At 34.0% G+C, this 11,683-nt stretch overlaps 1 protein-coding gene across 1 annotated transcript in view; it reads left to right on the forward strand.

The window, feature by feature from the left end:
* RNF19A (ring finger protein 19A, RBR E3 ubiquitin protein ligase) overlaps positions 1 to 11,683 on the forward strand; it is a 52,705-nt gene that overhangs the window by 26,872 nt on the left and 14,150 nt on the right. Inside the window, exons 3-5 of the mRNA XM_007465738.1 lie at positions 5,770 to 5,978; positions 10,575 to 10,719; positions 11,554 to 11,683. The exon at positions 11,554 to 11,683 is cut by the window's right edge and continues 21 nt beyond it. Of these exons, the coding sequence (XP_007465800.1) occupies positions 5,770 to 5,978; positions 10,575 to 10,719; positions 11,554 to 11,683 (484 nt within the window). The remainder of the gene's footprint in view (positions 1 to 5,769; positions 5,979 to 10,574; positions 10,720 to 11,553) is intronic.

The following is an 11,683-nucleotide window of genomic DNA, read 5'->3' on the forward strand; positions in this document are numbered from 1 at the left end:
TAGGAACAGTTAATAAACCATTTTTAAGTAGTGTGCTCAACTATTATCAGGTTTGTTAAGCTTTGAGCTGATATACTGACATTTAAATGGCTCTAAATAATAACTTACTCTGGTGGAAGATACTGTTCATAATGGATACTGTTCATAATGGAGTGGCACCATAGGCTTAGGAACTAAGGAACATGTATTTTTAGAATTTTATTCTATCTATATGACTCTCATCTGCATCCTCCAAAGAAGAGTTTTAGCCATAACTTGCCCATCTTTTGACACGCTGGAAATGCTTTTGTAGGCTAACCTTTTAGAACAGAGAACAGGTCCAACTTTGATTTTCTCCCGAGGAAACAAGTACATATGTCTGAGAAAACAAGAACCAAGTTGATACATAAGACACAGGAGACATATCAGCTTTCTTTTACTAATTAGCTAAAGAAGTTAGCTTTAGATATGCATCCCAAATGGCCTAACGCTCCACCCTGAAATTAGACTTCTGCAAATAATCTGGGTGGTTCTCTACAACCGTAGACCTCCCCTCCCCTACAGCAGGTACTGGAAAGCAGAACAGAAAGCATCCTCTCTAGGAAAGCAGATCCTGAAAGGGGGAACCAGGAGATGAGCCTCACTTTGTCTAGACCGTCTCTCAAATATATCAATTAAGTCACTCCTTTTCCATGGAATAATAGTAACTTCTTGCTAATGGAATCATGAGCCTGTTGATTTGAATATAAAACTTGAGTTTTCCCCTTAACTGGATCAAGTAATTTTGGTATTTCAGATATATTTTCTTTGTTCTTTAAAGGTTGTGTTAAAGCTTTGTGCTTTTGGGGGAAAAGTTGTCTTGCACTCCTGGATAATCTTGCTTTTCTTTTTTCTCATTTTTTAATTAAAAATTTTATTGAGACTATTATATCTTTCTTAGGATTCCATTTCATGTTTGGTATAGTTTGTTCTTCTTACTTGTTCCTTCATGAGGAATTTGCTCTAGGCAGAGTATATGACCCTAGTTGGTGTTCCTACCTCCTCAGGGCTAATTTGTGGAACTCTAGTACTGTGAAACACTCCCAGGAAATACATGTCATGGTCAAATAAATTTGGAAAATAATGTTTACTATATATGTACATTATTGGTATGTTAAAAATTATTTTAGCAAATCCTACAGTAAAAAAACAAAAAAGTACTTTAATTTTGCTTAGCATGTCTCTAACTTGACCATTGAGTTCTTTCTTAGTATGTTTCACCTATTAACAATCCAACAAATAGAAAATATTTCTGGAAAAACTGCCTGTTTCAGTCCCGTTCTGTCTTTCCCACTTTCTTCCTGTCCCTCCACTGCTGCTAAGTAGGAATGTTTAAACATTTCAAGTAACTAGAGATCTTCAGCTGAAAAATAGAGACAGAAAGTAAGACCTGAGTTAAATAAGGGATCATAGAAGGAAATGGAACTATCTTCTGAACCAAGATTTGTGTACTGTTTAAGCCAGAGATGTTTAGTTAGTTAACTAGTATTATTCAGTTATTTCTGTGACCTTCTGCTGAGCCTGTTATTTTCTCAAATAATACCTAATGCATTAGAGCATTGAAATTTTTCTTTAAAGCAAATATTTTGTATTTAATTTAGTTTTACCATTTGCTTCCATTATAATTTGAGAGCTGTTCTCCAGTGGAAAATAAGTTTGGCTCCCACACAGTGAAAATCATCTTCAAGAGTCCTGACATTCTGTTTTCAAAATATGTGAATGCTAGGTACATTTAATTGCTCTATATATAATAGAATGTGCTTAACACAGTTACTAAGATTGAATGTGTGTGAAAACGGAACACTTACATAGTAAACTCTCAATAATTGTTAGCATAAGAAAATTCTAGACAAAATACCCTAACTTTTATAGTTATCAAAATTTACAGTCATGAAAATATTTGGTTAGTATTGTTAAAGATAATCCTGTTTTTCTTTGGAATTTGCTTAGATTGAATGGGACTTAAATGTTTAGCGCTGGGGTAGGACATCTTAGCTTTTCTATTTAAAAAAATACTGCAGAGTAGCATAAAACAAGTTTGATGTACTTTATCTCTAACATTTGAGTACATATGATGTGCTGTAAACTAATTCTCTCTTTTCCTTTCCCCCACCTCTCTCTCCTCTTTCTCTCTCCTCTCTTTCTCTCCTTCCCTCCCTACACACACACACACACACACACACACTGTTTTATTTAAACAAAACTTTTTTTATTACTAATTTTAAAAAAATTAATTATTTTTGGCTGCGTTGGGCCTTTGTTGCTGCACGCGGGCTTTCTCTAGTTGTGGCGAGCAGGGGCTACTCTTCGTTGTGGTGCGCAGGCTTCTCATTGTGGTGACTTTTCTTGTTACGGAGCACAGTCTCTAGGCGCGTGGGCTTCAGTAGTTGTGGCTCGCGGGCTCTAGAGTGCAGGCTCAGTAGTTGTGGTGCACGGGCTTAGTTGCTCTGCGTCATGTGGGATCTTCCTGGACTAGGGCTCGAACCTGTGTCCCCTGCATTGGCAGGCGGATTCTTAACCACCGTGCCATCAGGGAAGCCCTATTATGTCCTAATTTTTTAGATACATCAAAACCTGCATTTTCACAAAAGCCAAGTGGCCAGATGTTTAATCAGTATTCATCCAAGGTCAAAGTCAAATATCACCAGTGATGAACTTTTGAGATACAGGAATAAATATAAAATTTTATTTTAAGAATTAATTTTTTTAAATTAGCCATCATATTAAATGTTTGACATCATGATGCGGGAATGGTAATTAACTAATTAGCTAACATGTCAGCTGTTAGTTTGCTCCCAGTAATTACACTGCATATTTTTAAAATTCTAAATAGATATCTATAAGCAGTCATTTTCAACAAGCTTAAGTCTCTAGACTCAAAACTTTAAGTAATTTTCATCTTAAAGCAGCTTATAAAGCTCTTTGGAAATCTGATTATTGAAAAGAAAATATGAGTCCTCAGTTTTTTCGCCATAACCCTTCATGTTTTTATGGATATTTTGCCAGATTTTGGAACTTGTGAAATTTTGAAATGGCAAAATTGACATTCTGCTTTTAATTCTTCTTGTCAAGATATGAAGAATTCCCTAAAAGGGCTTTTTCTTGAAAGGCTATCTCTAGATAGCCTAAATCACTAACAAGAAATTAAGTCAGTTCTTAAAAGTTTTGCTTAGTGATATACTAGTACACTGAACAGCCTCTACAAAGGTTAGAATTACGATATAGCCCAATTTCTGCTAATCTACCTCATATATTTTTATAAATATTTGTTTTCCCAGAAAGAATATTTTCTTCCTAGATTTATCTAGTTAAAGCAATCTCGATGTTCATATTTACTGTAAATCTATTTCCCTATTTAATTATTTGAAAGTTCTTAAGCTTGTGTCTAAATTTGGCTTTCACAACCATCACTAAGAATTACTGCATTTTATTCTTGCAGCGCGGTGTACATTTATACTTCAGTTGTCCAGTAAGATTTCACCATATAAAGCAGTAAGATTTTTACTTTGTTATAGACAAAGTAAAAAGGCTTTGCATAGAAAGGCTATCAGTGTTTATTTTAAAATGAATATTCAGATATTAATATTCAGTCTAAATGACATACATTATTTATATAGATGTAGAAATGATAATGGTCATTAATCAAGCATCAATGCAGAGGGACTAGAAATGTCATTGAAGCAGTCATTTGCTTATTTGGCCTTCTAAAGGTCAAGGCCAAAGCTGAAGCTGTTTTTGGCTGAATACTGAGGCTAAGCCAAACTTTAGTGAATCCCTATTTTATGTTTGGGAAAACTTAGTTGTAGGGAGATTGCGTAGCTTACATAAAATTATACAGGTAATAAGTGGTAGAAGTGGAGTTTGGTAGTCTAAACTTTTCTTCTGCTTTTATAAATTGTGACTGACTTAAAAAAATAGTTGGTCATAACATAGTCCCCTACACACACACGGGTTTCCCCATTCTGTCTCTTGCTTTCCCTCCTTTTTCCAAGAAAACGTAGGATAGAGAAGAGGTTTAGAAGAGAATGCCATTTCCTTTTCACTGAAATTACTACTATTATAAAGACTGCTTTAGATTATAACTTGGGAGAAAATAAAGAGTCTTTCAAGAATTGTTTTCTTTTTATTGAGACTCCAACGAATAAGCCGTTAGGGAAATGGAACTTTCCTAGATTACCCTGTGTTGGTTTAAATTGCCTTTAATTCAGTCGTGTTTGAACACATTTATGGTAGACAATGGTAGTTGGAAAATGGCCTATCAAAAATAAATTGGGGGCTTCCCTGGTGGCGCAGTGGTTGGGAGTCCGCCTGCCGGTGCAGGGGACAAGGGTTTGTGCCCCGGTCCGGGAAGATTGCACATGCCGCGGAGCGGCTGGGCCCGTGAGCCATGGCCGCTGGGCCTGCGCATCCGGAGCCTGTGCTTGGCAACGGGAGAGGCCACAACAGTGAGAGGCCCGTGTACCTCAAAAAAAAACAAAAAATAGAATCATAAAGTATGTAACTTCTTGAGACTGACTTTTTTCACTCAGCATAATACCCCAGAGATTCATCCAAGTTGTTAAGTGTATCAGTAGTTCCTTTTTGTTGTTGAGTAGTATCCCATGGTATATATGCATCATAATTTGTTTAACCATTCACCTGTTGAAGAAGGACATCTGGGCTGTTTCCAGTTTTGGGGCTATTACAAATAAAGCTGCTGTAAACATTTGTATACAGGCTTTTGTGTAAACTTAAGTTTTCATTTCTCTGGGATAAATGCCTAAGAGTGCCCAGAATTTATTTTAAGTCAGAAATTCTTAAAGTGCCAAAAATATTAACTCAGAAAATAGATATTAGCCACAAATCTGCTGTTCTCAGGTTTTTTTTCTGAAGCAAAATAACAAATTTCCTGATGGAGAAATTAAAGTTTGTGTACCTTTTATTAGGTGATTGGCACCAAAGACAACTTCTGCCATGCATCTTAAAAACAAAAACATGAGAATTTATGCATAAACACAAGATATTCACAAAATGTATGAATTGGCCTCATTTTCCATTAACTGATAGGTATAGCTGATCCATAGTCATTATAATTTTAAATAGGTAATTTTTTTATCTTTCTGATTTTAGCATTAACAAGTAGTTGTAAAAATTAGAAATGTGTAAGTATATAAAGAAGAAAAAACTCTAATACCAGGGAAACTACTGTTAAGACTTTTGGTATATTTCTTTTTAGTCTTTTCTATGTGCATATAATACTAACTTAATAGAATTTTTATAAAATTAGGACTAGGCTATATATACAGTTTGGTGTCCTAGTTGAAAATTAAACTTTAATATTTTTTTAGGCATTTATATGTCTTCATTTGTGAACTGTTTATATTTTTTCCCCATTTTTTTTTTTTTTTTTTTTTTGCGGTATGTGGGCCTCTCACTGTTGTGGCCTCTCCCGTTGCGGAGCACAGGCTCCGGATGCGCAGGCTCAGCAGCCATGTCTCGCGGGCCCAGCTGCTCCACGGCATGTGGGATCCCCCCAGACCGGGGCACGAACCCGTGTCCCCTGCATCGGCAGGCGGACTCTCAACCACTGCGCCACCAGGGAAGCCCTCCCCATTTTTATATTGATGAGATAGATAGTTTTAGGGTTTATGACTGTTAGTTCATGCATAAATAGAAAACTTTTCCTGAAATAGCATTTAAATTGGATAGTATTTTTACTTAGTATCTCTTATTTTACATCACATTTTAAATCTTTTTTCTTGTTCTTTAAAGGTATGCTGTGATAGCATTTGGATGTGCTAGCTGTCCAAAATTAACTTGTGGGCGAGAAGGCTGTGGAACAGAGTTTTGCTACCACTGTAAACAGATTTGGCACCCCAATCAGACCTGTGATGCTGCTCGACAGGAGAGAGCCCAGAGTTTACGTCTGAGAACTATACGTTCTTCGTCCATTAGTTATAGTCAAGAGTCTGGAGCAGCAGGTATTTACATCTAACTTCTTCTAGTAAATATTTGACACATATAGAACACCAGTTATTTTAATTTAAACATGTAATATTCAGTCCCTGTATCCTTTCAATTTTCTAAAGTGTTTTATGTGTTAGCATTTCTGTCCCAGAAGCACTCATTCTTTCTGTAGAAGAAAGTGGTATTGAGTTGGAAAGATTTTATTGTCCAAAAAAAAAAGGAAGAAAGGAAGTATCAGTGATGATTTATATAACTGATAGCTGAAGATGGTCTGAAACTGATGTTTATAAAGGTGTTTTATGCAAAGCTTAGCAACTATTTTAAAAAATATATTAATTTTGAATATATTATCCTTAGAGATTATTTCTCATTGTATAAATATCACCCAGTTACAGATTTAAAACAGTATTTATTTTTGGAATCCTTTTCATTTACATGTTTTGTGAAATACAATTTTTATTTACAGATATTACTAATTCCAGGATCAGGGATTCAGAATCATACCTTAGTGAGGAGTACACTAAGAACTTTGTGTCTTTGGCTAGGAATTTAAAAATTACTTGGAGATCTGCACATGAGCAAACATATACATCTCATAAATCTTAAAAATTTCTTTAAAAGTCTGACCATCTTAATGTTCTTTGAATAAAAATTCAGAAAAACTAATATTTCATAGAATTTTCACTGTTTATTGGAACTTCAGTCATTTTTAGAAAAATATTAACTTTTTTCATTGATTATAAAAGGAAAAAACTTGGAAAATACAGAAATTTATCAAGAAAATAATTTACATTCCTACCAGCAGTGTATTAAAATAGTCATGTACTTTATGCTACTAGAAAAACAAAGTCTTAATATTTAAAGTTGAATTTAAAATTAAATAAACTTTAAATTCAACACTTAATATTTTATACAATGGACATGGATTTTCTTGCTTGTTCACTGGTTGACTTGTTTTATTTCCTTTCCTAAAGATTTGGGGTAGAACTCCAAAGGTATTAATAATAATCTGTAGGTATTGGTTCAGAAGCAATTCAGAGAGGACCTGAGTATACCTAAACTGTCCTCTGTAGAGTCAGCTATAGCTATTAAGTGGTCCCCTTGGAAATGATATCCCTCTTCTCTAAGTGGGGATGGATATATATCGCTTACAGGACACACAGACATATAGAGTAGGAGAATGGACTCTGGAATCATCGTCTGGATTCGAATTCCAGCTTCTTCATTTATTCTCTGTGTGACCCTGAGCAAGTTACTTGCCTCATCTATAAGATAAAGATACTAATAATACTTAAATCCATAAGGTTGAAACATTTTCTAGCTCATAGTAAGTGCTCTGGCTATATGAGGTAGGGAAACTTAGAGAAACCACAGTCCCCTGCTAGAGATTTGCATATATCTGAACCATCATCAAAGAAAAAAAAAGAAAAAGAAAAGAAATGACTAAGAGATGACTTTTGTTATTAATTTTAAAGTAAACATCATGATTTAGTCACATCCCAGAGAATGTTGGTCTTCCTTATAGTCATCGTGGGGGATTTTATGTTTATTTAGCAGTGCTGTCCTGGAATGCCTTACTGGTCATAACCCTTATACATTCACTTAAAATTGTCCCTTTAATGTGAGTTTGATTTCTGGGGATAACCAAAAGTTCCGTTGCAGCTAAGTTTAACACCTAGAGTAACATACCAAGTTGAAGCACTGGTTTGGTGTGGATCCAAAGTAAGATGTGCTTGTATGATCATGAGTGTGACTTTTTATATATATAAAGTAGCTTTGAAAGTAATTATGAAAGAAAAACTTCCAAATGATTTGAGTTAAATAGTAGCATTGTTGGACTAGCCTCCCTCCCAAGGTGATTATTTTAAAAAATAAACTTCATTTGGAATTTTTCCATGTTGGTTTAAAAATCTTATCTCATTGTTCTGAAAATATAAGGTACATGCATTTTCACCTACAGTTCCAAAAATAAAAGCTCTCAGAACAAAAGTTTAGTGGTAGTTTCCTTGATGTAATCTATAAAAAAATTAAAACTCTGAACTTGGCTTTTCACTGACTTGTGGAAAGACAAGAGGAAAGTAAACTACCATCTGAAATAGTTTTATTAATTCCTGTTGTTCTAGGTATCGTGGTGTTTTTTGGTCTCTCATTATCATGATACATTAAAAAATAGTCTGCACTTTTAATAATAATTGCTTGGTATAATAATAATAATTGGTTGGCTATTTCTTTCTAATCAGTTACCTGAAGTTAAATAAGTATGCTTAATTATATGGTACATTAAATAATTTCTATTATGATTATATTTGTCTTTAAACTCTGACAGTATTGCATCTACATGAGACTCTTGTAGCTACCAGGGAGTTAACACACTTCGAGTTACTCCATTTTAAATGAAACATATATTTTTCATTTTTGTTACCATGTTTCTCCTCCTTTATAAAAATATATTTAATTGGCTCAGCTCCCCACCTACCCCTATCCACCCCTAAAGATATTCACTGTTAACATTTTGTTTTAAGTCTTTATAGGCAATGTGGCAGGGGCAGGGGAGTTTTAAAACAAGTTTTGAGAACATCATATTTGGTAACCCAGTGTTTTTTTCTTAATATGACAATGGCACATATTTTAACAACAAATAGAAATAGAGTAGTTTAAAAAGACAAAAGCTTTGCCAAACACTTTAAATAGAAATGGAAAACCTTTTTTTTTTTTTTTTAATAAAGGAGCTGTGGATTAATTAATGCTTTAGGATTTTTGCATTTGGAGACTATTTTGAGAGAAATACATTATCTAATGTGCACAGTACAATTTTATTTTCCGGTTTGTTGTTCCAGAAACGAGACAAAGCAGACAAAACAGCTTTTTATAGACAAGTATACAGAGAGTGAAAGCATGCAAGTACAAATATATAAAGAGACACATATCATTAGATTGCTTATGGTGTTACTTCTCTAACATGTAATCTTAGCATATTAAAAGGCTTTTTTTGTGTTTTTAGAACCATGAAAATGAATGGGAATATCACCTGTCAGTTTGTTCTCAAGATGGCATATGTCAGAGCCAAAGCCTGAGTCCTTTTACTCTCACCACTAATTGGGATATTTACTATTTGAGAATACTCTGAAATGAGGAAGTTTATCAATTAATATGCCACTTAAGCAGAGTATTAGCATTTCTTTAATTTAATGTACTAGCTATTATATTAGCTATAAAAGCCAGCTTTTTTTCATTCATGCCCAGTGTTAAAAACATTTTCATGCAGACTTTGTGTTCTTTGGATCATTTAAATCATGACTTATGGATTTTTAAATTTTTATATTCTAGTAATTATGTGTTTTGGTCTGGCTGCATAGAGTTGTCAGTTTGCTCAAAATTGTTTGAATCGTTAAAACAGTAATTGTGAGCATCGACCAGTTCTTAAGTTAAAAAAACAGCTTTGGCCCTAAATGAAGCGCTAAGGAAACCTGAATTCACTGATAAAGCACAGGTAAAATTTGACCATAAAACTTGTAGAAAGGAAAATGGAATATAGCTTAATGCTTATCATGTAAGAAATTGAAACAAATACTTGAATTCAGTGGCTTGCACTATACATATCTTTTCTTAACTGTCTTATGTGTAGTTCGAAAATACAGGTGATTACTAGTAACAGTAAATAATTACTGGTTGTTATTTAAATAGATGCCAAAGTTCAAAATAGTTGCATAATTTGAGATAACTCTTATTCTGTATCAGTGATTCCTAAAGTTATGTACCACTTGATTGTAACTTGGCATCTTTGTGCATTGTAACCATATTACTATACACGAAGCATACCACAGCATTTGAATAAATGAATAAAATGGACGAAGTTAACTAATTAAAAACAGTCATGAGCATAACCAACAAATGGTTGCTTTAATTCTGAAACTATTTTCCATTAAGTGTTTATAACCATACAACCCTTACTTAACATCTTACCTCCTCCCTTTTATCTGAGTTCTGATTCTTTGCAAGGCCCATCTATCTATTGTATGAATTAAAATACGAGAAAAAGGCTGCTTTTCTACAGATACATGTATTATTTTTACAGTGCCTATAGTTGATGTTACCTAGAAGAGAGGAGTAAACTCATAGTGCTTTTTTTATGTAGTGCTTCGGGTTACTATCAAATTGTCACTTGCTGTTAGTATTCATTCACTAAAGGAATAGTATACAGAATATCTACATTTAATTTAAGTGGAGGTGGTTAGAAAAGTCCTAGAACTTGAAGTGCTGCTCATTGAAGACAGCTATGGGGTGCGGACAAAGACAAACTTTATATAGTTCCCGGTTTGCCTAGAGCTGCCCTTGGTTCTCATTTCTCTTTTTATTATTTTGTTATTCTTTATTCTCATTGTTCTGCTACTGTTGGAAAAATGTTTACAGTTTGAAAATTTAATGTAAAATATGTTCCTTTCCTTGGAAGGGGAAAAAAAGTGCTTTATATACTAAAATTAGCAGGCTAAAGCTATCGGTTAACAAACATACATGTTAAGATATTTTGGCAGTGCTATAATTGATTATCTACTAGAAATTGTTATTTTTAGACCAGTCTTGTATACTGAACATGTCTATTTTCTTAATAGCTGATGATATAAAACCATGTCCACGGTGTGCTGCTTATATAATAAAGATGAATGATGGGAGCTGTAATCACATGACATGTGCTGTCTGTGGTTGTGAGTTTTGTTGGTTGTGTATGAAAGAAATCTCGGATTTACATTATCTAAGGTAAGCTTATAGAAGGGGCTATTTATATCTAAATATAATTTTATATTGTAAGACAAAAGGACTTTTTTTGGAAACAGCATTATCCTTAGTATTCTTAAGCTTGGAATTTATATGATACTTGAAGAGATCTGTTTTATTCTAGCTACATAAATTTAATAGGAACCCAATTATTGTGCCAGTCATTTGAGATTAATAACTAGTCAAAAATAGGAAATGGAAATTTCTTCTTTTTTTTTTTGTTTGGCTTTGTTTTGTTTGTTTGTTTTTTGGCTGCACCACGCAGCTTGTGGAATCTTAGTTCCCCGACCAGGAATTGAACCTGGGCCTGACAGTGAAAGCGCCAAGTCCTAACCACTGGACTGACAGGGAATTCCCGGCTTTGTTTTTTGTTAAACTAGAAAGTTAGCATTTAATACCCCATGTAATTATGGTAGGTCATAAATATTTCCATTTAATTTTCTCATAAATTTCCTCATTTAGGCCACAGAGTGAGTTTATGATATGATCAGATAATTATGTGCCTAAAACAGGGATAAAATAAGCATATTTTGCATTAATTTACTCTTCCAAAACTAACCTAAGGTTTTGAGGCTAATGGAGGACTAGGGATAAATGTTTAACCTGAATCCCAGTTATCAGTATCCTTTTAATGTAATTTATGGTGGTGCTTACCTTGATATTTTAGCTTTTAGTAAACTCAGAATTCAAAGAAAGGGGAAAAATCCTCATTCCTAAATTTGAGAATTCTTTTATAGTTATTGCTGAATGTATTGTAGTAAATTGTTACTGTGATGTTTTGCAACAGTTACTTTACATTGTAATTTTTTCCTTTAGTCCATCAGGATGTACTTTTTGGGGGAAGAAACCCTGGAGCCGAAAGAAGAAAATATTGTGGCAGCTGGGAACACTTGTTGGTGCTCCCGTAGGAATTGCTTTAATAGCTGGCATTGCTATCCCTGCCATG

This window comes from Lipotes vexillifer, unplaced genomic scaffold (assembly GCF_000442215.2).
Source record: "Lipotes vexillifer unplaced genomic scaffold, Lipotes_vexillifer_v1.1 scaffold10, whole genome shotgun sequence".
In the NCBI taxonomy this organism is placed as follows: Eukaryota; Metazoa; Chordata; class Mammalia; order Artiodactyla; family Lipotidae; genus Lipotes; species Lipotes vexillifer.